The sequence below is a fragment of the Oscarella lobularis genome, chromosome 8, assembly GCF_947507565.1.
Source record: "Oscarella lobularis chromosome 8, ooOscLobu1.1, whole genome shotgun sequence".
Classification (NCBI taxonomy): domain Eukaryota; kingdom Metazoa; phylum Porifera; class Homoscleromorpha; order Homosclerophorida; family Oscarellidae; genus Oscarella; species Oscarella lobularis.
In genome coordinates this window covers 37,281-61,410 of record NC_089182.1, presented here as the reverse complement: position 1 = coordinate 61,410, position 24,130 = coordinate 37,281, and the positions used below count along the sequence as shown (strand labels likewise).

The 24,130-nt window shown below is 43.2% G+C and overlaps 8 protein-coding genes across 10 annotated transcripts; 4 read left to right on the top strand and 4 right to left on the bottom strand.

Annotated features, from left to right (window-relative positions):
• Nucleotides 1-24: 24 nt before the first annotated feature.
• On the bottom strand, nucleotides 25-3,199 carry LOC136190040 (ABC transporter F family member 4-like). Its single transcript, XM_065978115.1, has 4 exons — nucleotides 2,066-3,199; nucleotides 1,877-2,007; nucleotides 1,642-1,761; nucleotides 25-1,487 (listed from the first exon to the last, which is right to left on the bottom strand). The coding sequence occupies exons 1-4, from the start codon at nucleotides 2,381-2,383 to the stop codon at nucleotides 185-187; spliced, it is 1,872 nt and encodes a 623-aa protein (XP_065834187.1). The 5' UTR covers nucleotides 2,384-3,199; the 3' UTR covers nucleotides 25-184.
• On the top strand, nucleotides 2,432-4,792 carry LOC136190041 (uncharacterized). The gene is made up of 8 exons (XM_065978116.1): nucleotides 2,432-3,467; nucleotides 3,522-3,665; nucleotides 3,717-3,791; nucleotides 3,846-3,936; nucleotides 3,990-4,254; nucleotides 4,308-4,424; nucleotides 4,477-4,652; nucleotides 4,701-4,792. The coding sequence occupies exons 1-8, from the start codon at nucleotides 3,101-3,103 to the stop codon at nucleotides 4,750-4,752; spliced, it is 1,287 nt and encodes a 428-aa protein (XP_065834188.1). The 5' UTR covers nucleotides 2,432-3,100; the 3' UTR covers nucleotides 4,753-4,792.
• A 445-nt stretch (nucleotides 4,793-5,237) lies between these two features.
• Nucleotides 5,238-17,520, bottom strand: LOC136190039 (inositol 1,4,5-trisphosphate receptor type 3-like). Of its 2 annotated transcripts, none has more exons than XM_065978113.1 (71): nucleotides 17,373-17,520; nucleotides 17,202-17,302; nucleotides 16,746-16,833; nucleotides 16,606-16,663; nucleotides 16,458-16,544; nucleotides 16,313-16,390; nucleotides 16,177-16,257; nucleotides 15,995-16,119; nucleotides 15,849-15,939; nucleotides 15,698-15,788; nucleotides 15,538-15,645; nucleotides 15,361-15,482; nucleotides 15,227-15,286; nucleotides 15,087-15,165; nucleotides 14,933-15,021; nucleotides 14,758-14,883; nucleotides 14,645-14,698; nucleotides 14,477-14,557; nucleotides 14,359-14,414; nucleotides 14,188-14,308; nucleotides 14,077-14,132; nucleotides 13,951-14,017; nucleotides 13,834-13,903; nucleotides 13,745-13,779; nucleotides 13,564-13,686; nucleotides 13,434-13,502; nucleotides 13,340-13,375; nucleotides 13,193-13,289; nucleotides 13,081-13,139; nucleotides 12,891-13,022; nucleotides 12,662-12,830; nucleotides 12,460-12,602; nucleotides 12,259-12,390; nucleotides 12,140-12,198; nucleotides 11,893-12,088; nucleotides 11,703-11,839; nucleotides 11,573-11,652; nucleotides 11,254-11,516; nucleotides 11,113-11,193; nucleotides 10,860-11,060; nucleotides 10,738-10,800; nucleotides 10,563-10,687; nucleotides 10,324-10,491; nucleotides 10,187-10,268; nucleotides 9,927-10,130; nucleotides 9,771-9,857; nucleotides 9,586-9,715; nucleotides 9,460-9,535; nucleotides 9,350-9,403; nucleotides 9,069-9,297; nucleotides 8,811-9,004; nucleotides 8,706-8,757; nucleotides 8,604-8,651; nucleotides 8,486-8,551; nucleotides 8,300-8,428; nucleotides 8,090-8,239; nucleotides 7,772-8,041; nucleotides 7,614-7,713; nucleotides 7,428-7,555; nucleotides 7,243-7,365; nucleotides 7,145-7,191; nucleotides 6,995-7,084; nucleotides 6,784-6,933; nucleotides 6,662-6,731; nucleotides 6,489-6,612; nucleotides 6,106-6,434; nucleotides 5,968-6,045; nucleotides 5,783-5,902; nucleotides 5,597-5,731; nucleotides 5,448-5,544; nucleotides 5,238-5,395 (listed from the first exon to the last, which is right to left on the bottom strand). In XM_065978113.1, exons 1-71 carry the CDS (start codon nucleotides 17,474-17,476, stop codon nucleotides 5,361-5,363), a joined length of 7,758 nt encoding a protein of 2,585 aa, XP_065834185.1. In that variant the 5' UTR covers nucleotides 17,477-17,520; the 3' UTR covers nucleotides 5,238-5,360. The 2 variants fall into 2 exon arrangements, with proteins under 2 accessions (XP_065834185.1, XP_065834186.1); XM_065978114.1 differs by having other exon boundaries at nucleotides 9,771-9,839.
• A 43-nt stretch (nucleotides 17,521-17,563) lies between these two features.
• On the bottom strand, nucleotides 17,564-18,344 carry LOC136189882 (protein SPMIP2-like). Its single transcript, XM_065977915.1, has 4 exons — nucleotides 17,997-18,344; nucleotides 17,883-17,941; nucleotides 17,755-17,817; nucleotides 17,564-17,703 (listed from the first exon to the last, which is right to left on the bottom strand). Exons 1-4 carry the CDS (start codon nucleotides 18,291-18,293, stop codon nucleotides 17,661-17,663), a joined length of 462 nt encoding a protein of 153 aa, XP_065833987.1. The 5' UTR covers nucleotides 18,294-18,344; the 3' UTR covers nucleotides 17,564-17,660.
• A 17-nt stretch (nucleotides 18,345-18,361) lies between these two features.
• Nucleotides 18,362-19,103, top strand: LOC136189883 (small ribosomal subunit protein eS26-like). Its single transcript, XM_065977916.1, has 4 exons — nucleotides 18,362-18,438; nucleotides 18,497-18,674; nucleotides 18,723-18,853; nucleotides 18,908-19,103. Exons 1-4 carry the CDS (start codon nucleotides 18,436-18,438, stop codon nucleotides 19,019-19,021), a joined length of 426 nt encoding a protein of 141 aa, XP_065833988.1. The 5' UTR covers nucleotides 18,362-18,435; the 3' UTR covers nucleotides 19,022-19,103.
• A 20-nt stretch (nucleotides 19,104-19,123) lies between these two features.
• Nucleotides 19,124-21,061, top strand: LOC136189880 (mannose-1-phosphate guanyltransferase alpha-A-like). Its single transcript, XM_065977912.1, has 10 exons — nucleotides 19,124-19,224; nucleotides 19,275-19,372; nucleotides 19,434-19,537; nucleotides 19,613-19,868; nucleotides 19,925-20,049; nucleotides 20,111-20,242; nucleotides 20,308-20,446; nucleotides 20,510-20,602; nucleotides 20,665-20,836; nucleotides 20,898-21,061. Exons 1-10 carry the CDS (start codon nucleotides 19,188-19,190, stop codon nucleotides 20,996-20,998), a joined length of 1,257 nt encoding a protein of 418 aa, XP_065833984.1. The 5' UTR covers nucleotides 19,124-19,187; the 3' UTR covers nucleotides 20,999-21,061.
• LOC136189881 (uncharacterized) lies at nucleotides 20,988-22,318 on the bottom strand. 2 transcript variants are annotated; one of them, XM_065977914.1, is made up of 3 exons: nucleotides 22,135-22,318; nucleotides 21,782-22,074; nucleotides 20,988-21,711 (listed from the first exon to the last, which is right to left on the bottom strand). In XM_065977914.1, exons 1-3 carry the CDS (start codon nucleotides 22,147-22,149, stop codon nucleotides 21,066-21,068), a joined length of 954 nt encoding a protein of 317 aa, XP_065833986.1. In that variant the 5' UTR covers nucleotides 22,150-22,318; the 3' UTR covers nucleotides 20,988-21,065. The 2 variants fall into 2 exon arrangements, with proteins under 2 accessions (XP_065833986.1, XP_065833985.1); XM_065977913.1 differs by having other exon boundaries at nucleotides 21,782-22,318.
• Nucleotides 22,319-22,396: 78 nt separating this feature from the next.
• On the top strand, nucleotides 22,397-23,906 carry LOC136189752 (leucine zipper transcription factor-like protein 1). The gene is made up of 9 exons (XM_065977747.1): nucleotides 22,397-22,549; nucleotides 22,604-22,798; nucleotides 22,850-22,928; nucleotides 22,989-23,057; nucleotides 23,108-23,173; nucleotides 23,232-23,318; nucleotides 23,378-23,545; nucleotides 23,601-23,704; nucleotides 23,774-23,906. Exons 2-9 carry the CDS (start codon nucleotides 22,644-22,646, stop codon nucleotides 23,799-23,801), a joined length of 756 nt encoding a protein of 251 aa, XP_065833819.1. The 5' UTR covers nucleotides 22,397-22,549; nucleotides 22,604-22,643; the 3' UTR covers nucleotides 23,802-23,906.
• The last annotated feature ends 224 nt before the right edge of the window (nucleotides 23,907-24,130 follow it).

The following is a 24,130-nucleotide window of genomic DNA, read 5'->3' as shown; positions in this document are numbered from 1 at the left end:
CTTTGGCGCTCGCGCGAAAAATGATGACGTATCAATGCGCACGCGGCTTGAATTCAACGAGCTCTTACAAATTTGACGACGAGTGTACAAAAAAAAAGAAAAGAAAATCGAGGGGAAGGGTCTTGCGTTAGTGAAGGCGCGCGAGGGAGAGTGCATGCCAAATTCTATAACAAAAACATTGCGTTCAATCGTCCTTACCATCAACGTTCTCCGTCGCCGCCGCCGCCGCCGCCGCCGTTTCCTCTGCTTTTGATTCTTCCTTAGTTTCTGCATGAGTCGTCTCCTCTTCTTTCTCTTTCTCTTCCTCTTTCTCGGGCTGGGTAGTCGTCTCTCCACCGTTTTCATCATCGGCATTTTCTTCTTTCTCCACTTTTTCCTCGCCGCCACTAACGCCTTCCTTTTTCTCACTCTCTTCCGCATCCGCTTTCTCCTCCTGCTCCTCCTCCTTCTTGCCGCCGCTATCATTGTTGCCGCTTTCATTGTCGCCAGCTGTTGGCTCTTCTACTGCGCCCTCTTTATCCTTTTCTTCGCTCTCCTTTTCTTCTTTCTGCTCCACCTCCTCCTCCTTCTGCTGTTCCTTCTCCTCTTCCTCCTCTTTCACGGGCTCAGCTTTTGGTTCATCAGACGCCTTGACCTCCTCCTCCTTCTTCTCCTCTTCTTCGCTCGTTTTGGGCTCATGTGCGGCGTCAGCTCCGACGTCGTCGTCATCTTTGGAATCTTCAACTTTGGCGGTGGCTTCAACACTATCATCATCAGCAGCTTTTTTCTCTTCAGCGTCTTTAGTATCATCGCCAGCCTTAGTATCTTCAGCAGCAGCAGCATCAGTGCCATCAGTAGCCTTAGCATCTTGAGCATCCTTGGGAAGTTCATCTCCACCGTTTGCTGCTGCAGCTGCTGCATCCTTTTCATCATCTCCATCAGCATGAACGACGACACGAATCTCGCTAGTTTGTCCTCCTCCTCCTTCTCCTCCTCCATCATTGGCAGGAGAAGCAGAAGCAGCAGCAACAGCAGCCGTCACCGTCAACGTTGTCGTCGTCACTTTTCTTTCCTTTTCTTCGTCGTCCTTGTCATCATCCAAAGGGCATAAAACGCTAGCAACTTGCTGAATGCGTCGTCTCGATCCCTCTTTCTGTCGCATGACCAATTTCTCGACGTATTCAGCATGATTTTCGTTGACTTCCTCCCATTTGGGACGCGCTTTGATCTTCTCCATCCACGCGCTCACTTTGGGCCACGGATCCCAATCGAAATCGGGGACCGATTCGAGTAAAGTGAGTACGGTCGCCACGCACATATCGGCGACCGTATAGTCGTCGCCGAGTAGGTAGTCGTGTCCGGCACGGGTCAGATATTCGTTCTGTATTGTGTCGAGACAAGCGCTCACCTCCTTACGACCCTGTTCGATGAGTGCCGCGTTCGCTTCGAATGACTCGAGTTTGTAGGCGTCGACGAACTGGGGAAAGACGAAATGGTAAGCGATCGCTCTAGAAAAAACAAATAGAAAGTGAGTCATACATAACACGTAGAGAAGTGTATCTAGCCGGCCGCGCGCCCACTGAAAAGGCCGGCGGCCGCGCGCGGGGGCCGGGTACGTGACGATGACTCGATCGCGCGCGCGTAAAGAAATCAACTACTCACTTGGTTAGTGTCTTGCAAGCCCAGCAGCAGAGCGATCCGGCAGTCGATTGCGCTTTGAGTGTTTTACCGAAACCGGCGAAAGACGTGTGAGAATTGGCGAGATAATAAAGAATGGCAATACTAAAGCGAAAGAGGTCGTACGTTCCATTAGTATTCGATGACGACTGAGCGACGGTAAAGAGTCGCCGCCGCATACCATAGAAAAAGGACACTTCTCTCCTGGCTAATTGCCTACCTTTCGAAAACGACAACGTCGCCGTCTTTGAGAATGGGAACGCTTTCGTGAGGATTCATTTCGTGAAATTCGGCCGTTGCCGTCTCGCCGCGATGTTCGTCGACAAATTGGAGATCGAACGGAACGTCGTTCTAAAACACGCACGCATGCAACTAGCTATAGCTAGAATAGAGAGAATAGAGAGAGAACCTCGGCGCAATAGAGCCAGACCATACGGCAAGACGCGTTCGGCTTATTGACGTAGAGCTTTACGGGATCCTTCTTTGTCTGCTGTTGCTGCTGCTTCGATTTCTTGCGTCGAAGCGAACCGAATCGCGATTTTTTGCGCGACGAAGAACGATTTTCCTGCTGTGACGTCGGCGTCTTCATGCTCCCCGAGTTGCCCATCTTGCACGTAGGGAAAAGGCACGCGAGACACGATCGGAACTTCAGTAGGGAACTACGCACAAGGCGGATCAGGAACGGAGTCCAGAGCCCCGCCTTTTTTCCTTCTTTCAATACACGCATGCTCGATAATATAGTCTATTTTTAGACAGACAAAAAAGCGAAAAAACTTACATCTAATCATCGTCATCGTCGAGCAATGAAGCGATGGCCAATCCAGCCATGAGCCTGGCAAGTGGATCGACTTGACGCACTTGACGCACTTGCTCCATACGAAGAGACGTCATCGATCCAAAGGGCGTTTGCACATTACGCATTTCCATGCGAGTTTGTGTGCGCACTTGAGTACGAGGCTGAGCTACAGCACTCAAAAGAGCAGCCATACCCAAAGAACTCGACGGCGATATCTGCTGGCGGTTTCCGCCGCCGCCGCCATCCCGGGCCGCCGTCGATACCAAACTTACACTATTTGGTTCCGCGATGTAAATCTTTGCCTGACCGTCGCACGGACTCGTGCAAAAATTCATTCGATAGCGACCCTTGCTGTCTTTGACGTGAACGATAGCGTTGCGAAGTTCTCCACCGCCGCGGAGAACGGCCTTTAGTCGATCGCACCCGGAAACGACGTATTTTTCCTCGGACATTTCGTCGTTGTTACAAACGAAATAGTTCATTTCTTTGTCGACGTCTTCGACGGTGATGCGTCCACTTACAGTCGGACCCGTGTCGTAGAAGCGCATGCAATTGCGATGGTCGAAATGAGCACGCGAACTCGTCCAACAATTATTACAAAGATCGTAGCCCGGGTGGTTGGCACAGCTGTTGCAGTGCCACAGAAGCATGAGGGAGTTTTTGGAACAGTTATCGCAACGGGCACAAAGACTGGGAACGCTTTCCCAGTACAAAGGAGCGCGATACGACATTCTGACAATGGGGACTCTTGATCACGCGACCACTACTACATATATATTCTTACCCTTACACTGGCGGCTTGACGTCATAATCGTCGTCCCCGTGGCAACAGCATTAATGAAGAGCGTTGCTGTTGACCAGTCTCGTCGTTCACCTTCTCGGCGCGGAGCGTCATCGCATTTTCGCGGTGCCGGCACCGCCGTCGTCGAAAAGAGACAGTCATTGATGATTCGACATCCGCCCGAGTTTGTTGAAATGGCAAAGGAACTGGGGCTTACGCCAAAACAAGTCGAAGGTTTTTTTCAGAATGAAGAGAAAGGAACTGAAAAATAGAAAGTGTTTCTTATAGCATTTAAAGAAGCCTTTGACTTGTTTGATGTTAACGGTGGAGGTGTCATTACGGCGGATAAACTCGATGCGGCTATGAAATCGGTCGACATTGCTCTAAGTGCCAAAGAAATCGAGACCATTCTAAACAAAATCGATGCAGACGGTAAGTAATATTTAACTAGAGCTCACCGAATCGATATGCTGTCATATATAGGAAATGGAGTGATAGATTTTGGTGAATTTCTACTTCTGATGACCTCCACAGAAAAATATCTCGACAGTTTACGTGGTGGGTTTAAAAAAAACTAAAAAATTCTTTCTATTGGTATGCGCATGCATGAAGACCAAAAGGAAGGTGACGAAATGATACTTTTTACTGCGCTCAACCGATTTATGACAACGTCAGCTCTCTCGTCAATTCGAGAAATTCAACGGTATAAATAGCGCGCGTGTATCTAGATGCAAATGAAGTGGTTTCACGAAATAGATACTATGATATCAAAGTACGCAAAGCGCCTCATGTCGTGGGCCACTACGCCGCCGGGGCAAGACTCATTGGACTAACAGACAAACAACTTGCTAAGCATTTGGCCGATTTAAAGGCAAGCAACACGGATAGTGATGAGGATTCGCCCTATGCTCAACCGCTCCAAATGTTTCAAGTCAATTGGGAGCCGACAAGTCGTCAACAACAACGCGTCATTATGAAAAAAATTAAACAGAGATCAAATCGTCGCGAAATTGGAATGAAAGTGCGTCAAAAACAAAACTAATATAATTAATTATTAATGATTATTGTGAGTAGACGGATGCGTGGACGAGTGTGCGAGATACTAGTCGAGTTCCTTTACCCACTATTACTTTACCGAGTCGACGACACGATTTTTTCACTGTAGAAAAACTTTCCGACATTCGATCGAGGGTAGAATTATTTGCTACTTAATTAATTAATTTTATCAATCAATCGTTTTTAGGTTTTTTCGGCTACGCGTGACTATTATAAGCGAGTGGCGAGAGAGAAAGCGTCGTTGACAAAGCAGCATTGGAATGACCTCAGCTTTCATTTGAGATTGTCTACGCGCTTACAAAAGAATTTTAAGCGAATCTTCGAGACGTACATGTGCGAGAGTAATATTACAACGCCAAGTTGGTAAGAAAAATTAATTAATTAATTAATTTAATTAATTAATTTTCCTAGGACTCCTCAGCCGTTTCAATGCCAATACAGTAGCAGTTTAGGAAAGCATTGACTTTGAATGTGGAAGGTAAAATATATGCTATTATACTTGCCGTCACATTGTGTCACTACACTACTAGTAGTATCAAGTCTTAGCTTTGTTTTGGCTTCTGTCTTCCTGAAGCCTTAGCCTTATTTGTCATACGTTTGTCTAGAGAGATTGCAGAGGAGGAAAATGACAAAAACTCAATTAATTAAGGCGCGATCGACGATTCTTGCCTTTTTTTGCCTTTGATTTTTCTTTCTGATCGATCATCTTGATCATTTTGTACGAGAGAAAGACGCTAGCAATCATGAAAGGCGACAGAAGAAGAAAGACTAGAAAACGACGTTTTTATGCGGCGACGAAGCTCCACTTGCTTGCGTTGTACCGTAGTAGAGAAACTCTGTCGTATTGTACATAGCATACTCGGCCAACGAATCGAACCACGATCCCTTGACCATCTCGTAAAGCCACCCCATCTTTTTCTTCGAAACTTAGCGCACGCACGATGACGATGATGATTTCCCTCCCCTCCAGCATAGATGTTCCCGCGCACAGCAACAAAGTACACATTAGACTGAAAAAAAAACACGTACAGTACATTGAATGCAAAATTCGTTTAATTAAAGCAAGCAAATTCAAATTGTCGTAACTTCGTTGTCGTCATCGTCATCTGAAACGCCCACGTATTGATAGATATTATTAATTAATAGGCAATTACTTACCCACGCTAGTACCAACAGTTAATCCTCTAGCGAGTCCTTGTCTCCTTTCCCAAAGAGCCTGTTCGTGTCTTTCTTGACGGCGACGGAGATTAGCATCCTAGAGTACGAGAAAAAAATGATTGGCACTCTGACGTCACTAGGACTATGACCTCTCTTTGGTGACGATCCAAAAGCTGTTGGATCATATTTTTCAACTCCTGTATTTGCTCGATGCTCGCATCTTCCGTGTCGGACAGGCAGATTGCCTTATTTAGAGGAAAGAAATCAATTTCGTCTTTTTTGAGCTAATAATAAGCGAATGAATAATAATCGATTAATAAAAACTAAAGTTTTACTTTCTCTGCCACGTGACTTTCAATTGACGTATAATCATTGTGCAGTTTCTCACTCAGGTGAATAAAATAGAAGAGATAAGCCCACATATTGTGCTCATTCTTCACGTGATGTTCAAACCCCTGGATATAACAGGAGAAGAATAATGGTACTGTACAGTAACTAATGCGTCTCTAGTGTGACGTACATTGCCTCTTTTCTCAAATTCAAAACTCGGATTGCCGCAAATAAAGCAGACGCTAGCCATGTCGTTCTGAGCTTTCCACTACAAAAAGAAAACAACCATGATGATGAACTAATTATATGTGTATTGTCTATTTTTTACCTTGTCATCTCGCAATTCGGAAAACGTATCGACAATGATACCAAAGACGATGTTCAGTGCTATGATCGTAATGACGATGAAGTAGGAGAGATCAAAGAATATTCTCAGTCCCGGTTCGAAGAAACTGTACGTCTTTGGCGCGAGAGCTTCGCCCAATCCCCCGCCACTCAACAAACCAAATTTGAGACTCGTGACAAAACATTGGCCGAGATTTTCGCAGTAGAGACCCTCGTTGCGATCAAATGACTGACGCAAGAAGGCAAAGGCGACGACAGAATAGACATAGATGATGATTAACATCATCGCTGCGACCCATAGCAAAGACACTCCTACGTACATGTATGTATATGTATGGTCCATCTAATAAACGACGTTATTCTGACCGTTTCTCGTTACTGATTGGAGCACACGCAGTAGAATGTCGTTGTTGACGATAATGATGAACAGGTGGAAGCAGTAGAAAAAGCCATCAAAGAATAAAGACAGGACCGAAGCGGCGACAAACAGCTATAAGAAGAAATATGATGTTGTGACTAAAATTCAAATCAAACTGTACCAGGTAAAACAAACTCCTCAATCCGAGGATGTTGATGGACGAGTGGCTGTCTTCAGGACGCTTCTTTCTCCTAAAAAATTCGATCTAAATATAATTAATTATTTAATAACTGGCGTACGTACAATAGGGAATAGAGGAAGGAGGGCAGAACAAAGTTGTGAGCGTTTGCTATGTAGAATGTAATCAGCATGCAGAGACTGAAAAACAAATGCAAGCCGCCGAGGGAGTAGAGGACAGGATAAAAGTAACTTGTCTCTACGTGAGGACGATGTCTGCAAAAAGAAAAAGAGTCAATAACTAGTGTATCATCAAGAAATGATGATGCGACTTCACTGGAAAAGATTTTCAGGAGCGTTCCACGTGGAGAGAACAAAAACGTTTAGAGCCAAGGTGAGAAGCAAAACCATCCAATACCAAAAGGAACTGCGCAAGAAACCATCGATGATTAATTAAATTCAAAGAAAGTAAAACACGTAGACTGACTTTCCCAATACGAACAGCGAAGCAAGCCAATGACTGCGAACTTTTTTCTATACATATCACCGCGTTTCCTTGTTCAATAGTGTATTATATATAGTTACCTGATATTGTATGTCTTTTTGAATATCTCGGCCCCATTCCAAGAAATCGCGTAATTTGTCAGTGGGACTGTCGCGAGATATGTTCCATTTGAGCGTCTCCTTCACTTCCTCTCGAAGTGCGCTCTACAAACGAAGCCAATCGCAATCAGAAGAAAGCCGCCACCCACGTAGCCTATAGAGACTACCTGATCTTTGACTCGAAAGTAGACTTTATGCAACTCGTCTCCATCGAGAATTTCAACAGACATTGTCTTGTTGTCGAGCTCCTTTTCGGCGACGGTTTCCTCTTGCGAAATCTTGTGACGAAATTTCCCTAGACGACGAATTTAATTAATTAATAAGGTTACGCTACTACAATCAAACCGTCGTACATTTTTTTCCGTAAAGAACGCCACCAAAATCCCTGAAACGCTTCAAAACGTGTTCAATTGTAAAGGCCAATCGACGAGCGGCTTCTCCTTCATCACCAGGCTAGAAAAAAAAATCGTCAAAAAACCCCATATATTGGATAATGTTTAATTAAACTTGCCGTTTCTTCAGCAACTGTTTGAAACGTGGTCATGCTTTCGTAGAGCGCATCAATGTGAATCGTCTCGAGAATTTCTTTGGCTAATCGCTTTGTTTTGTCGTCGTTTCTCTCAACCATCGCTGAAAGAAGATCCATGGCCGACTGTTTGAGATCGTAGGCGTCGTCGACATGATCGGAATCAGCAAAACGAGTCATTTCCATTCGCATGACGTCATTGATCATGTCGATGATCTGATGATCGAATAGAGTCGCTTGATTGTCTTGATTTCCCTACGAAAAAGACTTGGATTGAGAAAGAGATGCATTGCAAGCGCGTACGCTGGCAAATTCGACGAGAGTATTAAACAATTGAATAACGAGAGGAATATTATCTTCGTCAATGGCATTATAGAAGAGATGGAGATAAGTGCAAACTTCCGACACGAGATTCAACGATTTGATATTGTCTGGCTGCTCTCGCAAATAGTCCTACGTAGACAAAAGTGTCTCTTTTAATTAATTAATAATTAATCTCTATTGCTTCTTTACTTGCAAGACCCTGTGATGTCCGTCGCACATGTAGCCCATTATTCTCAAGACAATTTCAATGTAGCCGTCGTCTCGGAAGCGGAGATGATCGGGTGACGGTTCCCCCTTCACTTCATCAGCCGCAACACCCTACAAAAGAAAGATGATGATGATGATGATGATGTATTCTATATACAGTTAGTGTACCGCTTTCATAGCAATTTCCTCCATTTCGATTTCGTCCTCAGCCTTTCCCATAGCCGCGTATCCCATCTGTGTGCATGAGACGCGCGTGATAAACATGCACAGGTGAACATTTCCGTACCTTTTCGCCAGTCGTCTTTCCTTGAGTTCTTTCCCTCAGCGTCTCAGCCTGAAAAGAAGAAAGGTTCCAATTCCCTAACCCCTACAATGACGGCAGTGGCACCATTTTCTTTGATTTCTCTACTTTAGCTTTGTGCTGAGATAGCAAAGCTCTCCTAAGATGAATTTCCTTTGTTTCCTTTCCGCTTTATTAGGCGACGCGACTAACCTTTCCCTAGTAGCGACGGCCGAGCGTTTAAGGCGTCCTTGTATGTCAATAAAGAATCTCTCTTCTCTCGTATGAAGAAAATAATCCTCGAAGCTATTTTGAACTTGAGGATTTCCGCGATAAATGAGCGACGAAAGAAAGGCCAACGTCTCGCGAACAATATCGTCATTGTGATGAGACAAAAGTGGAATAATCTAAAAGAATGCGACGGAGTGTGTGTGTGCATGGCTTTCTTTTTCTTCTAGCTCCTCTATTTACTTTCAATGCAGCGCCAAAGGAATTGAGAGACTTTTGAACCGTTTCCACCGAATCCATGGCGACTTTGTAGCTTTTGGGCACTTCAAAACCTTCTTTGAGTTCGGGAACTTGAACGATTTGATTGTGAATGATAGCGCGTAGAACTTGGAGCGAACGAATGCTGAGACGCTCAAGTTGAAGCCGTTCCGTTTCGCTCATGGTCCGCAACTCGTGGCTACTGTACGAAATGCTAAAAAAAGGGGAAAATTTGACGTCGAGTGGCGGGGAATTGAGTGACGTACCAGAGTTGCTCGACCAATTTTTCCCCGTTAGGATCGACGACCGTGCCATGTTTGCTAAATACGAGCAAAAATAAAAATCGTTCTGGTGGGTTGTTGGTGAATTTACTTACCAAAATGCCTTCACGTGATCTTGAAATTCTTTTCCGAGCGGCAACGGCTCGTCGTCGTCTTCGTCTTCGCAATATTCTGCACGAAAAGGAATTTACACATTGACCAAGAGCACGTTCTTCTCGTACGTTCGTCAATTGGAACGTTAATTTGATCTCGTATCATGTTTCGCTTCTGATAGGCTCGCTTGAAATTGATTGCAAAATTGTTCAGTTCATAGTTGAGCTTCTCTTCAGAGCGATGCTCTCTCTCATATTGCTAGAAAAAGAGAAAGAGAATGACATATATATAATCGTCGTTGCCTTGACGACACCTTGAGTGCCGGACTTTTGACGTCCATTGTTCGATCTCCAAAACCGCCCATGTCAAACTGAGCTACTTTCTGTAGAAAAGAAACAGACTTTATTCTCTCGTGTGAAAAGGTGTACACGTAGTTTTAAAAGAGAGCGTCGATTCTCATACAACTCACATCGTCGGGGAGATTCAATGCGGGCTGAGCCAAGACAGCCGTCACGGTGCGTCGCATCAATCGATGTTGGGCTTTGTTAGCGACGTATTGAGCGATTTCGCTTGAAATGCCGAGCAGAGTGTCGGCGAGAACGCGCGACGTGCCGATTTCGTGCCGATGATCGAGATTGTCCGGATCCGACCGGAAATAATCCGAATAGAAAACCTAGACAAAGAAAAACATCGACTCAAGAAATTTCTATATATTGGTGTCTGTTTTACCTGAAGCAGGGGGAGGACTCCGTCAAAGAAATACGACAAAAATCCTTCGTCCAAAATTCGACTAGTTGTGCTTTGTTTTCGCCTGAAAAACAAATTCAATTCAAATAAATATCACGTCTGTTTAGTTGTTTCGTTACAGCATTTTTTTTGGACGTTCAGACGTCGCGGACGTTCGTGATCTTGGGCCAAGTCGAAGGCTTTTCTGCATGGCACGCACTTTGGATACGTCTTGCGAAATGCCTTGAAGGCCCGTTTTGATTTCGCCGAGAGCTCTGCTGACGAGATCAAGAAATTTCCACATGTCTCTACGTACACAAAGAGGAGGAGGAGGCTCTTATTATTATTATGGGAAAAATGAATGAATTAGGCATTTTACGGGTCGTGGTCCATATCGCCTGCGCCGCTCTCCACTTGTCCGCTCGCCGTGTTTAGGTAGACCCAAATGAAAAAGCGAAGGTACGGTCTCTTGCAAGCGACAATGATATCAGGATTCAATAGAACCTTATAGTTAATTTTACGAAGCCGCGCTCATTGAACATTTGAATTCCTACCTCAAATAGCTCAGGAATGCTGAAAATATTTTGACACATGGATTCAATAAAACGATTCTCACCCTAAATAATAATAATAATAATAATAATAATAATAATAATTTATTCCTATTCGTACTTACTTCGGCACACGTGGCCAAAAGATCGACGAGTCGGAGGAGATAATTCAATTTGGGACTGGACATGTCTCCTTCTTCGAGCAAACTTTTTCGCGTTTCCGCTTCGGATGATTCGAGAATTCCACACACTTTGGAGCGTTGTTGATTGATGGCTATCATCACAAATCCCTGATTTCGTTTCAACGGTAAATCCAATTCTTCAATCTAAACGAGAAGATGAATTTTGGAATTTTTTATTGCAAGTGACGGCGGTTACCTTGACGACAGCGTTGAGAAGATCCAAAAACTCGCTTGCATCTTGCTGATGAAGTGCGAGTAGACCAACAATTTTTTGAACCTATATAAAAAATTAATATATCCTAGATTAATTATTAATTGTCTTTGAGTCATAAAAAACCTGATAATTTCGAATCCTCATGCACATTTCTTGATTTCCTGTAAAAACTTCGGCAAGGGCATTAGCCATTTGAGCCTCGGCACCGCGAATCGTTAGCAGCCGATCGAGTCGGCTATAGAGTCTCTGCTGAACGACGGCGTTTCCTCGAGCGAGCGCTTGAAGCAGTGAAAAACATTTGCGAAACACTTCACGTAATCCTTCGTATTCCTTTCGATCAATGTCGATCTCTTTTTCGAGAATGTCAAAAATGTCGGCAAGGATTCCTTTTTGAGGAGTTTTAATTAATTAATTAATTAATTCAAGATATCAGGGTTTATACCAAAATTATAAAGAATGGTTTGATTCATTTTGTGCGATTCAAAAGCCGATTCACCGTCGGCGGACTGAATCCAACATTTTCTAGTAAAAAATTTATACATTATATGAAATTACATATTTTCTTTTCTTACCGGCTGTAGGCGTCGAGAATTTCTCCCATTTTGAGTTCCTGTTCGTGCGTCATTTTTGCCGCCGCCAGTCGTCTGAGCACTGGCAACGTTTTCTCAATGTAATGAAACGTATCAATTGATTTCTCGTGAACGAGGACCTGAAAAGAGATGTGTATTTATCTCTCTCGTTTTTGAGTGTTTTGAGACAAACCTGTGCTTGAACGGCTCGATCAAAGAGCGTGCTATTTGCTGAAAAATATCGACTCATCAGTCTCATTGAAGCAATGACCATTTTATCGTATTGATAACGTGAGAGATCTTTGAGAATCAAGTCCAATTCTCTGTTTTCGAAAAACGAACTCTCGTCCAAAATCGCTTCAAGTTGAGTACGAGCAAACGTGGCAAGGCTAGCAAAAAGAGAGTGTATAAGTTAGACAAATTGAGAGTTTAAAATATACTGATCATCATCCAAAACTTTGCACTCGGCTTCAGACTTTACAAGAGCAGCGTATTCCGTCTATAAAAAATAAGAGAGTGTATAGAGGGGGTATAGAGAGTAGAGCATATTCATGATTACCCCCGTCAATCTGTGCATACGTGTCGATGGCATGCGAAGCAATCGTCGGAGTTGAGTCGGAGGTTCAAGGACTGGACGAAGTGGAGCTGAATCGCGGCCTGACGAAACGCGACGAAATTCGTAAATGAAACGCTGTCACCGCCGCGAGAAGACAATTAATTAGAAGAAAAGTTGAGATGCGTTCGTCCTCTATCAACTTACTTCGAGACGAATATTAAATCGGAAATTGAAGAGAAGATCAATAACTTCCATGGCCATGTGTTTTGCGTTGACGACTTCTTTGTTATTTTCGCTCTGTACAAAACGCGTCGTTTGTCTGTAATCCTCCAACGCTTTGTCTTGGGCTAAAGAAAATACAGAGGATATATGAGTAGAGAGAGAGATCTAGGGGGAAAATAGAAACCGTGTGGAGAAGGCTCGTCATTTCGACCGTCCATGACGCTCAGCATTGGCTTAAGAAGTCTTTGAATGTCGTCCACATTCGCGTAGTATCCGTAGCCGACGAGATAGTGCAAGAGTCGAAGCACTTCGGTCAAAAGTTGATTGTGGCCTTTTTCCGACGCTTTCATATTCTATTTTTAATTAATTAATTAATTAATTAAACGCCGTCTACGTCACTTTTTCAAACGTACCCCATTTTCATCCAAAAATTTCCCAATCCAATCTCGAATATTGGGGAAAAAGTCCATTCGTGCTCCAGTTATTGCCTCTTTGGGATCATCAGCCGCAGATGAGTAGGGTTTCGCCTCAACTTTGTTAAACACCTGCGCAAGAAAAATTACATAGAAAAGAGTCAACATCTTCTTCTTCTTCTCAAGTTACGTAGGAAAGACAGAGTTTATCTAAAACGGATCGATTTTCCCCGACGTTGATAAACATTCCTATAGGCGTCAAAAGTTATAAATTATTTTGGATGGAGAACTGCTGTACTTACCAATGATGACGTTGCAATATTTAGCTCGAAGATGATTGGGAAGTTCTTTGGATCTGAGACAGAGAAACGCTTCCTTCCATGTCAAATATTTCAGCTCCTAAAACACGTGGCTATGACGTACGTAGACAGTATAGACGATGAACATACTTTGGTGATGACATTGATTGCGTATTCGTTTCTTCCCTAACAGAGAGTGTGGGTCAGTGTGCATACGAGTACTAAAACTATGTCGTCGTCATACATGACAGAGTTGATTGAACAGATCCAATTGCCTTTCAAGGAAAAGATATCTTGGACTAGGATTTTTTTCCTAGGGAAATCATGCACTAATAATAATAATAATAATAATAATAATAGGGTTTGTTCATTACTTGGCCTTTGGCAAATTGAGCCAAGGGAGTCCAAATTTTTCCGCTGTCTTCCGAAACGTAGACCATTTGCGGATCTCGAGCGGGAGACAATGAATCGCCACATTCGGTGAGATACACAACCGACTATACATTATTATATGATAAGAAGAAGGATACTACATACAGTTAGTATATGATTTACTTGGTTTTCTTGGAGGAGTTTTTTCGTCACGTAATCTGATAATGAAGATAAGAATAAAACAACGAACCAACTATATGTAGTCGACTCACTTTGGTTTGTTGGAATTGCTATTCCGTCACAAACGCACAAAACGCCGAGAAAGTCGAGGAAACGATAATCCTAAGAGGACAATCATTTTTCAAACGAGCCCAATTCAATTTTCGTACCCTGCTTTCGGTTAGGAAATTCACAAAGCGATCTATTTGCGATTCTTCAACACGATCAACAATTTTTCTATTTCCAGGAGAAGACATAAGAAGAAAGTTCTAGTAGCCCCCTATATAGTACAGTACCTGTTGTCGCGCACCAATTCCATAACCATCGTCTCAGCTTTCAAGCCTTGGCCAATCTAAAAGACGAAGGAAGATAGAACATTTCCTGTGTGGAAAGGCGAGGGGATGTACCTGGCCTTGAAAAAACGGAATGTACTTGGCGACGTAGAGTTCATTTTTGCGACTGTTTCCTACTAAGTATTGCTCCAAGACGTGATAGGCTGCTTGGCAGACGAGCACGTGATTCTGATATCTACATAAAGAAATAACAAATCTCAAATACTTAGCATATGACTAGTGTACTCTTTTTCCTGCTTGGCACGAGGAAGTTTGAGCAATTCGACGAGCAAATCAATGATCTAACGTAACGTAAGGTAAGGTGAGATTTAGAAAAGCGTGCATCATGTGTTCATTCTCTCACTCGAAGATTTCTAAGCAATTTTTGTCGCGCCTTTACAGGTTCTCCTTTCTCAATTTGAAAGGCTCCAAGTTCGCGCAAACCCTGCAGCAGCAAGAAGAAAACAAGTGCCGTTTGTAGATAGATATATAGATATATAGATAGATATATATGGGAGAAAGCAAGTGAAACCTTGTCAAGTCTTGACGCTGTTTTTCGAGTGAGAGCTCGACGCCCTTCTTCTCTCTACAAACAAAGGAATAATATGACAGTGAGTGATGATCATCGTTTGTCGTTCGTCTCACATCTTTGATGTATTGGCGGATGACGGGAATCATTCCGGCCGTGTGATTGAGAATGTCCACGTGCTCCTTTTCCACTTCTTGAATGGTGAAGGCGTCATCGTAGTTCATGACGTCAGAAGAGCCAATCTGAGGGGAACGGCGGGTCAATAAAAAAATAACAACAAGTTATGTTAACCTGTTTCAATTTTGCACCGTCCCATTCCAATTGTTCCATACTCGTTTTGCCTTTTTCCGTCGCTTTCATCGATTCTTTTTCGTAGTCATCTAAGAGCCCAGAGCAGTCGCGATGAGATTGCGCGCGCGAATGTGTGTGCTACATGATCTGTTACCTGTGAGTGCGTGGAGCCACTGTTTGCTCTGGGGATGTTCAATGCGACAGTATGTGTCGTAGCAAACGGCATTCACTTCCTATTCCGCGCAATACGAGCGAGCGAGTGAGCGAGTTAATACGTGCAACTGTCTGCTTTGCCTGAATAACGGAAAAAAGACGAAAGACGGTCGAAAGTCCAGGATCATCAGTCAAACTGAGCTACAAAAAGAAAATTTGTTCTTAATGAATGTGCCCTTTAATTTATTAATTAATTAAAATTAATTAATTTATACCGTGTAATGAACATCAATTGATGTGACAGGAGTCACGCTATTCTCTTCTTTCGTCAGACAAAGATATTTGCGAGTGCACACGTGTCGAAGACGACATCTTTGTTCCCATTTGATTATTTCACCTGTAAAACAGTAATTTAATTAATGAATAAAGGCAACTGAGTGACTCCTCCTCACCTGTGACTGACGATTTTTCAAGCTCAATTTGCCAATAGGTTATGGCACTCGTTGACGGAAACAAACTTCTTGGACGATCTTGATCGGCGGGACGAAGTCTCAAATGAACTAAAAGGAAGACGATTCAAATCGTTTGGCCCCCATGCCTTGTCTCTAGTACCGTTTTCAACAGGCTCTGCTTCAATAAAACTGCCTTCGGCTACAAGATAAGCTTCGACTTCACGATGAAATAATCGAATAATACTGCCAGCCTATAGAATTGAACGAGGCTATTAGAGTAGAAGGCGGGGGAATAGACAAGACGTACGTACCTTGACAGCATTGGAAGGATTGTCTTTTTGTGGAGAATAATGGGACATAATTGTCAGCGCTGATTGAGTAGCTGACAAGTTGAGCTCTTTGCTGTGACGACGTCGCGTCTAACACTTTATTATTTTGTAGAAACAAATGAACAAACCTTCCTTCTTCCGTTGATATTGGACCCTCAATTGATTTCTTGTCTCTGTACAGAAAACGACTGCAGTGAAGAAATTGTCCTTCTGATTTGACACTTTCCAGTTGAACTTGATCACCAATCATCACCTTAATTAGTTATTGAATTATTACAAGGTAACCCTATAACCCCTTCAAAGATCTCACTTTGTCACCAATAGATCTGACTTTGTATCGAGGTAGCACTTTGAAACGAGACTGTTTGATTCCAAACGAGCTCAGTTTCATCTAAAAGAAAGAGAGAGAGATTGATTGGAGGAGGAGGATGACGTCATTAACATGCCTGCATGTTGCTTGGTTCCAATTGCGACGTAGCAGTGGTACTGACTGAAAGAAATTGATTGGTGTACGTGTGTAGCAACTGCAAAGAAAGAAAGAAGGATGCAATTCAAAATTATTCTAGACAGACGTTCTATTTCACTCTTCACCTCCACTACTTGTCCATATTCCAAGTGACGTCCTCTCTGTCGATTTTGCTCTTGTTCATTGTCGTCCTTCTCGGCTACATACTTTTTCTATGATTAAAATTAATTAATTAATTTATAGTCATTTTGATAAACCATCCTGCTGTCGTACTTCCGCTTGAACGAGCTCCTCTAACTCTCTCGAGGTCAGATGACTCTTGGGCGCTGATCTGCACAAGATAGATCAAAGGTCAAGTGCCGCCGCCGCCGCCGCCGCCGCCGCCGCCATGGCAACGAAGCTACTATACAAACCCGTATTTTTCCTTCATCTTCTCCTTCATCTTTAGTAGGCGTTTTTGCGCTTTGAACTTGTTCGGGTAGAGAATTTGAAAGGTTACCACTAAATTTAGAAAAATGCTAATGTGACCTCTCAAAGGGTCGCTGGACAACGCCCAACGAATGAGCCGACCCCGGGCCCCCGGGCCCCCACCACTAGCACGTGTGCAAGAGCCATTGCAAGCGTCTCGCTCGCGAACAACTCCGTCCCATCGACAATCTCATATATCTCTATCTGTCTATCTATCTATCAAGGCGTTCCTCCGAGTTGTCATTAGCAATTAGACTTCCCCTTTCTCCCTCTCCTCACGCTCACGCACTTATTCACTCATTCACACTTATATAGTAACATGTACTTGTACTGTAGTTGCGACTGCTGTCTCGCGCCTCTCCCATGACCCCAGGGGTCCCCGCCCCCACTTTTTTACTGACCGTGAACGTTTTTGAGACCGGGATTCGTTTCGTGGACGGCGGCTGGATTTTTCATATCGCGATCACGCTGCACGCTTACGGCGACGGAAACGTGAGCCGAACTAAGATGAGGAAAAATGGAGAAGGCGCGTTCGCGATCGCGATCGAGATCGATCGAGCATCTACACTTACCTCGTCACTTGCGTGTACACGAAACCGGGTCCGTCATCGCAATAGAGACTGATTGTATCCCCGTAATGAACGGGATGAACTTGGGCATCGGGAGCGGATGCCATGCGGTCCAGAGGGGGCTCCAGAGGGGGGCGAGAGAGAGAGAGAGAGGGGCGGGAGGCGGGCGGGAGTGTAGTGCAAAAGATAGCACGTGATTCGAATGCCAAATATGCAATCGCGATGCGATGACAAGTAGTTCGTTTGTTCGTACAAAAATAAACGAAGACAAAATACAGTAACTCAGGTTTTTTACGGCGCTTTTTGATTGTCAACGGTCGACGTCGACGACGTCCTATTTTTTTAATGATACATGTATACCGGTACATGTAACCCTAGTTCTTACTTTGAAGGAGCTTCAAGAAGCGACTTTTCCTCTCCCTCTTTCTTCTCCCAAGGCGATGGACACCTAAAGAGCTATTATTAGGAGTTGTAATAGACAATTAATTGGCCATTTAGTATCATCTACTGTACCAGGGGTTTTGATAGAGATGAGTGTGTCGATCTTCGACTGCTTGTCGAAATTCTCCTCTCTACTCAATAATTTTAATTAATTATTGATTATGACGTCATCATCGCATTATTCACCGATATTTGATGACCCGTTTTTAGTAGAGAATCATCTGTGAGATTTTTCAATCCCCATCCGACGTCGCCAACACAATTTCCCTTCAATGGAGGAGGTGAACTATCCGGAGCTGATCTGCACAAATAATTGACGTCACTTGTCCCTTCCGAAGACATTGTTCCAATTCCAACGAAACGTGGATCGATGACGTTTACGCGAAAATCTCCAACGCCATCGGGGCCTGTAAAGAGAACTTGGCCTTCGCCAATTCGACGCTGCTCTTCCGTCACCGCCGCCGCCGACGATTCGTCGTCCATCCCAAACCGCCGGCGTTTAGAAGGAGACGCGGCCAGAAACCGTAACAACTAATACGGGGCTCCTCTATAATCAGTTTACGTTACTGGGATTTCGATTGTCCCGACTGTACATGCGCTACGGCCGAAGAACTGTCTTCATACAATGGTACGTTTAGTTCGTCGATACACGTCGCTAACCGTAGAACGTTGGAAATGTTTCGTAGACGAAGAAACGACGCAACGGAGGACGTTCGAAGAAGGGACGTGGCCACGTGAATCCGATTCGATGCACGAATTGCGGCAGATGCACGCCCAAGGATAAAGCAGTGAAGAAATTTGTCATACGAAACATTGTCGAAGCGGCCGCTGTACGAGACATGGCCGAAGCAAGCGTTTTCGAAAGTGAGGCCCCCTTGTAGGAAACGAGACGTTTTCGAACTTATTTCGTAGATTATGCATTGCCCAAGTTATATCACAAGCTTCAATACTGCGTTAGTTGTGCAATTCATAGCAAAGTGGTAAGAAATCGATCGCGAGAAGCTCGTAAAGATCGCACGCCTCCTCCACGATTCCGAAATAGAGTAAGAAATTCTCTACTTTCAATTTGCGAAACTTATTATTTCGAGTCATTTTAGCCGGAAGGTGGTCAGTCAGGTGGTCAGTCAGGTGGTGGCGGCGGCGGCGGCGGCGGCGGACCACCAAGAGTTGGCGGAGGGGGCCCCAGTGGGGGAACCACTGGAGGCAAGTAGAACCCTAAGTTCGATACGTAGACTATTTTACGTATGGGCGGGCGATTGTTTGAAAAAATAAAGCTGTTGCGTTTCAAAAACATTTTTCTTCGCGAAACGAAGAGCGCGCGTTGCCTAGCCTGTGACGTCACGTGCATCAAGACGACGACGCCCCAAGATCTTCGCTATGAAAGCCGTTATATTGATCGGTGGACCGCAAAAAGGTCGAATGTGTTATTTGATGTTGCAATCGAATGCATTTGGTTGGTACTAGGCACGCGATTTCGACCGCTTTCGCTGGAAATTCCGAAACCATTGTTTCCTGTTGGTGGTCAACCAATGATAGAACATCATATTGAGGCGTGCATTCAAGTAGGGGAGCTCAAAAACGAATAGAATAGTAGTAGAAATGACTCGCCGCGCGCGCGTCTAGGTGCCAGAAATGCGTGAAATAATCCTTATTGGATATTTTAACAATTGCGAGCCTTTGCGTCGATTTCTTCAGCTGGCAAAAAAGAAATACAACGTCCCTATTAGGTACAATAACATGGGTGGGTGGGTGGGGTCTATCATTAATTAATTAATTAATCAATTAATTAATTTATGAACTAGATATCTTCAAGAATATGAAAGTCTTGGGACTGGTGGCGGATTGTATCATTTTCGCGATCATATTTTGAGTGGTTCTGCACCTGATTGTTTCTTTGTGATGAATTGTGATGTCTGCTGCGATTTTCCTCTGAAAGAAATGTTGAAATTTCGTCAAGAAAAAGCGTCCAATGCGACAATCACAATCCTGGGAACAGAAGCAAATCGAAAGCAAGCTCTCAATTATGGATGTATAGTTGAAGACACAGATACTCATGAGGTACTGTAGAATAATAATAATAATAATAATAAAATGATGTACATGATTGTTCAAAGGTTTTACACTATGTCGAGAAGCCGGAGACTTTTGTTAGCAATGTCATCAATACGGGAGTCTATATCTTTTCACCAAAAGTATTCGACTGCATGAGAGAAGTTTTTGAGGCAAACTATGCTCTAAGGTAACTCTTTAATTAATTAATAAGGAAAGAGGCCGGCTGGGCATTCATTCGTTGTTATTAGTTTGGAAGAAACATGCAAAAGGGACAGTATTCGATTAGAACAAGATGTTCTAATGAAACTCTCAGGCAGTCGAACGGGTCAAGTCTTTGTCTATAAAACCAATTGTTTTTGGTCTCAAATTAAAACGGCCAGGTAGAGAAGAAGAAGAAGAAAGAAAAAAAGTTCTTTTCTCTCTCTAACCCTGATTTCTATACTAGTTCAACTATTTACGCCAATAGGCTTTACCTGGGGAAATTCCAAAGAGATTGTCCCGATCTTTTGGAGAGTTCATCTGAACCAAATATCCTTGGTGACGTCAGAATTCACGAAACAGCTGAAGTTGATCCAACTGCAAAGGTATCTAAATTCAGTTCATTAGTTAATAAATAAATAAATAAATAAAATAAACGAGTTATTCAGCTGGGACCCAACGTCTATATTGGAGCAGGAGTGAAAGTGGGAGCTGGAGCAAGAGTAAAGGAATCAATTGTTCTTGACGGTGCCGTTCTTGACGTAAGTTGTTGCTAACGATCTGTCAGCCAGGCACGTGTACAGTATGAATGAATGAATTTTAGGAACACTGTTGCATCCTTCACAGCATTATTGGCTGGAACAGCAAAGTGGGACAATGGGCAAGAGTGGAGGGTTCTCCGTGCGATCCAAATCCCAATGATCCTCTCGCTCAAATTGCAAGCGATTCCGTCTTTAATGAAGACGGTCGTCTCAATCCTGCCATTACCATTTTGGGTATCATATGATAATGAATGCCATTCATTGAGCCCTTATCTATCTATACAATACACTGTAGGTAAAGATGTGACGGTGAGCAACGAGATGATTATCCTCAATTCCATTGTACTGCCTCACAAAGAACTTTCGTACAGTTACAAGAACCAGATCATTTTGTAGATGTGATTTCTTTTCTTTTTCTACATGCTACATGAAATAAAAATGTCTGTTCTCTTCTTCAAACGTTCTATTGTTTATTATCTCTAATTTGAGCGACTCTCTCGCACCAACGACAATGGACGGGTGCGTAGCAATAGTTTCTATGCAACAGCCTCAAATTAGTGACGTCCCATTGAAAATAGGAAGCGTACAGTTGTGGGTCATTATCCACTTTTTCTACGTGAGCAATTAGCTCTTGAACGGAGCCAAATTTGGATGCATCAATGTAAGATCGTTTTGGAACAAAGAGATGAACGTCTGATGCACCGTGATAGATGGGAATGACGCCCGTTGCGAGGCAACTATAGATCTTTTCCGTTACGTATTGATCGATATTTTTGCTCTCGTATGCCATGCCAAATTTGTGTTGTTGAAATATTTCTAATTTCATGGAATGCCAATTGGGATTATTGAAACGCGTTTGTTGCGTCTTCATATTGTTTTCACAGTGGCCATAGGAGAAAACTTTGACTTTGGATGCATTCATAAATGCTTTGAGAACGGTGAGTCGATTATTAGCAACTTTCTGACAGTTTGATATCATTGCTACAAGACCAGTTCGATGTTTGGGTGGAACAATCTCCCCAGCGTCATATTTGCGAAGCAAAGAGCCGACAATGTCTATTCCATCAAAATCGCCGCATCCGTATAAAAGAGGAAGATCACTGTCAAGTCTAAATGTCAAAGACAATGAGAATAGTATATATCTACATGATGACGCCTTCCCTAAGGGCTAAGGCTAACCTGTATCCAATTTTGAAATCCCACATGTTCGTCAATTGTGGATCACTCCATTCCTTTTCCTTTTCTCCTTCCATATTGAGCACAAACAAGACTTGTCGATCGTGATATCTCTTCAACTGATCGCGATATCGAAGAGGTACAAAACGATTCAAAAGAATTCCGTCCGCTGTAGCTTTCTCTTCCTCTTTGTGCGTCATACGACACTTAATAGTCAATCCTCGGAGGAGGAGAGCGTTTGTGCAAGCGGACGCCGCCGTTTCTTCCCATCGTTGAGGAGAATTATCGTAAATGTACTTCATAGATCGATAGTCGTGAATGAATATGCTAACGGACTGCTCGCTTCTAACTTTTACCTCCTCATTTGACATCCTAACAATTCGTTCGTCACGTCGTTTGGGATCATGATCGTTTGTCGCCTTCGCCTCCGTGTCTTTCTCATTCGCTCTCACCAACGTTTTCTTCCTCCAAATGCTGTATACCGATAAGAGGAAGACCCCCAATGTGAAGACGAAGCAAAGGAAGCGTAAACGTCCCTTCGATCGCATACTGAACAACAACTAAATCGATGAGCACGCGCACTGTTATTAGGCGATTAGGTTATCACGCGCAGCAGTCTATACGTGGCCTATCTCGTTCATAGACTTCCGAAGTGGGTCTAAATGAGCACCACACGGAAGCCATCGTCAAATATCTTCGCTTCGCGCGTTTTAAGCGCGCACAGCGCATCAAAACCGTCGATTCGGCGTTCGACGATTTAAAAGAAAGCAGGTACGTGCAATAGATGTCTATAACGTGCATTCTACGCGTTTTCGTCTCGTCTAGATTGACGGAGGAGACGTTTACAGCCGAAGAACTACGGGACATGTTATTCGGTCTTTGCGCCGTTGTCAAGGGCGACGTCGAATCGGAACTGATTCATACGACGCATACGAACGTTCTTCTGCTACGTCAAGTTTTTCGACAGGCGGAGAAATGGCATCTGAAGTTGAGTGCTGACGTTTCTGAGCTCGACAATCAGTAAGAAGACGATGAAAAGTCAATTTTTCGTATTTGTGATTTATTTCGAAGGGAATTGATTGAGGAAATTGCTCGATTTGAAGAGAAACAGTTTGCTTCTTCTGGATTAGGATCTGCAACAGCTTCAAAGGTTGCACCACAAGGAGGGGGGCAGACAACTATAGAATAGAATAATGTATTATGTACGTAGACTCTTCCGGCAGCCAAGACGAAATTGGAGCCGTTGAATGAGGCTGGTGGGAGTGCTCTTCTGCAGATGGTTAGTGTAGACTCACTGTGATGATTTCTTTTGATTCTATATCTGTATAGGAAATTTCTCGGCTGAAAGAGGAGAATGAAAAAATGAAGGAACGAATGCGAATGATAGAAGGAAAGGTAAGGAAAGAAGAGATCTTTCCTATTGAACTACAATGATTATTTGTTCTTTTTTTAGGCTCATGATGCCTTGGAAGAAAAAGGGAAATTAAAGAGTCAATTAGTGCAAGCTGAAGCAGCTCTAAAAGCAAAAGAAACCAAATCAGTATTTAATTAAAAAATCAGTTGGAAGATAGTTTTATGAGATATTTTCTTGTTTTCTAGTCAGCAGCATCGGATGTTGTTCCAACAACCTCTTCACAATCAAAGGCAAATCCAGTTTTAAGTGGAAAATCTGCTGGGGGTGAAGACGATGGAAAATTGAGGGAAGAATTGGGAGAAACCAAACACGAATTGTTGGCTATCAAAGCTAAGCTTGAAAATGCTGAAAAGGTTTGATTTTTCATACTTGGAACTAAATAGTGAAAAAAATGGATAATGATTTTAGGAATTGGAAAAGAAACTCGGCGAAACGGCTCAATTTACAAACATGAAAAAAATGCTTACGAAGAAAAACGAGCAATTAAAAGATCTTCGAAGTCGTTTAAAAAAGTTAGCACTACATCCATCTTCAATCAATTATTCAGTGATTTTGATTTGGCATCATCTCATTTTCTCTAGATACGAACCAGATGCCGAAATATTATAGATGTCATCTGTACTCGAGTGTGTTAGGACTGGTCGTTTTAGAAGACGCACTGCTTGCTTAGATTAGTAGTACTCGTTTATTAATTAAAAGTGTACGTGCAACAAAGATTCGAATTTTCTTTTCTGGGCGTAATCGGAAATCACCAAATTTGGCGAACTTAATTAATACCGCAGACACGGAACACTGTCCAAATTACTTTCTCATCTAATCAAATCGTTCGCAGCTGCCAAACACTAATTACGCTGCAGCAGCGCGTCATCGGCCCTTTGACGCCTCGCGCACCAAGCGAGAGCGCATCGCACACAAAATTTCATTCTCTCGCGAGCGCG

Excerpts from the sequence above, each read along its gene's own strand:
- LOC136189880 (XM_065977912.1), top strand. The coding sequence starts at position 19,188 with ATGAAAGCCGTTATATTGATCGGTGGACCGCAAAAAG. Across the intron at positions 19,373-19,433 it reads ATATTGAGGCGTGCATTCAA|GTGCCAGAAATGCGTGAAAT; the intron begins GTAGGGGAGCTC and ends GCGCGCGTCTAG. Across the intron at positions 19,538-19,612 it reads AAATACAACGTCCCTATTAG|ATATCTTCAAGAATATGAAA; the intron begins GTACAATAACAT and ends TTTATGAACTAG.
- LOC136190041 (XM_065978116.1), top strand. The coding sequence starts at position 3,101 with ATGAGGGAGTTTTTGGAACAGTTATCGCAACGGGCACAAAGACTGGGA. Across the intron at positions 3,468-3,521 it reads TACGCCAAAACAAGTCGAAG|CATTTAAAGAAGCCTTTGAC; the intron begins GTTTTTTTCAGA and ends TGTTTCTTATAG. Across the intron at positions 4,653-4,700 it reads AATATTACAACGCCAAGTTG|GACTCCTCAGCCGTTTCAAT; the intron begins GTAAGAAAAATT and ends TAATTTTCCTAG.
- LOC136190039 (XM_065978113.1), bottom strand. The coding sequence starts at position 17,476 with ATGGCATCCGCTCCCGATGCCCAAGTTCATCCCGTTCATTACGGGGAT. Across the intron at positions 11,194-11,253 it reads TGAGGATTCGAAATTATCAG|GTTCAAAAAATTGTTGGTCT; the intron begins GTTTTTTATGAC and ends TTTTTTATATAG. Across the intron at positions 5,903-5,967 it reads AATTTGAGAAAAGAGGCAAT|GGGTTTGAACATCACGTGAA; the intron begins GTACGTCACACT and ends TGTTATATCCAG.
- LOC136190040 (XM_065978115.1), bottom strand. The coding sequence starts at position 2,383 with ATGCGTGTATTGAAAGAAGGAAAAAAGGCGGGGCTCTGGACTCCGTTC. Across the intron at positions 2,008-2,065 it reads TCTGGCTCTATTGCGCCGAG|AACGACGTTCCGTTCGATCT; the intron begins GTTCTCTCTCTA and ends TGCGTGTTTTAG. Across the intron at positions 1,762-1,876 it reads GACGTTGTCGTTTTCGAAAG|TATTGCCATTCTTTATTATC; the intron begins GTAGGCAATTAG and ends CTTTCGCTTTAG.
- LOC136189881 (XM_065977913.1), bottom strand. The coding sequence starts at position 22,149 with ATGTCAAATGAGGAGGTAAAAGTTAGAAGCGAGCAGTCCGTTAGCATA. Across the intron at positions 21,712-21,781 it reads GATTTCAAAATTGGATACAG|ACTTGACAGTGATCTTCCTC; the intron begins GTTAGCCTTAGC and ends TTTGACATTTAG.
- LOC136189882 (XM_065977915.1), bottom strand. The coding sequence starts at position 18,293 with ATGGACGACGAATCGTCGGCGGCGGCGGTGACGGAAGAGCAGCGTCGA. Across the intron at positions 17,818-17,882 it reads CATCTCTATCAAAACCCCTG|GTGTCCATCGCCTTGGGAGA; the intron begins GTACAGTAGATG and ends ATAGCTCTTTAG. Across the intron at positions 17,704-17,754 it reads CTTCTTGAAGCTCCTTCAAA|GACGTCGTCGACGTCGACCG; the intron begins GTAAGAACTAGG and ends TTAAAAAAATAG.
- LOC136189883 (XM_065977916.1), top strand. Across the intron at positions 18,675-18,722 it reads CGAAGCAAGCGTTTTCGAAA|ATTATGCATTGCCCAAGTTA; the intron begins GTGAGGCCCCCT and ends CTTATTTCGTAG. Across the intron at positions 18,854-18,907 it reads CTCCACGATTCCGAAATAGA|CCGGAAGGTGGTCAGTCAGG; the intron begins GTAAGAAATTCT and ends GAGTCATTTTAG.
- LOC136189752 (XM_065977747.1), top strand. The coding sequence starts at position 22,644 with ATGTTATTCGGTCTTTGCGCCGTTGTCAAGGGCGACGTCGAATCGGAA. Across the intron at positions 22,929-22,988 it reads GATCTGCAACAGCTTCAAAG|ACTCTTCCGGCAGCCAAGAC; the intron begins GTTGCACCACAA and ends TTATGTACGTAG. Across the intron at positions 23,546-23,600 it reads AGCTTGAAAATGCTGAAAAG|GAATTGGAAAAGAAACTCGG; the intron begins GTTTGATTTTTC and ends TAATGATTTTAG.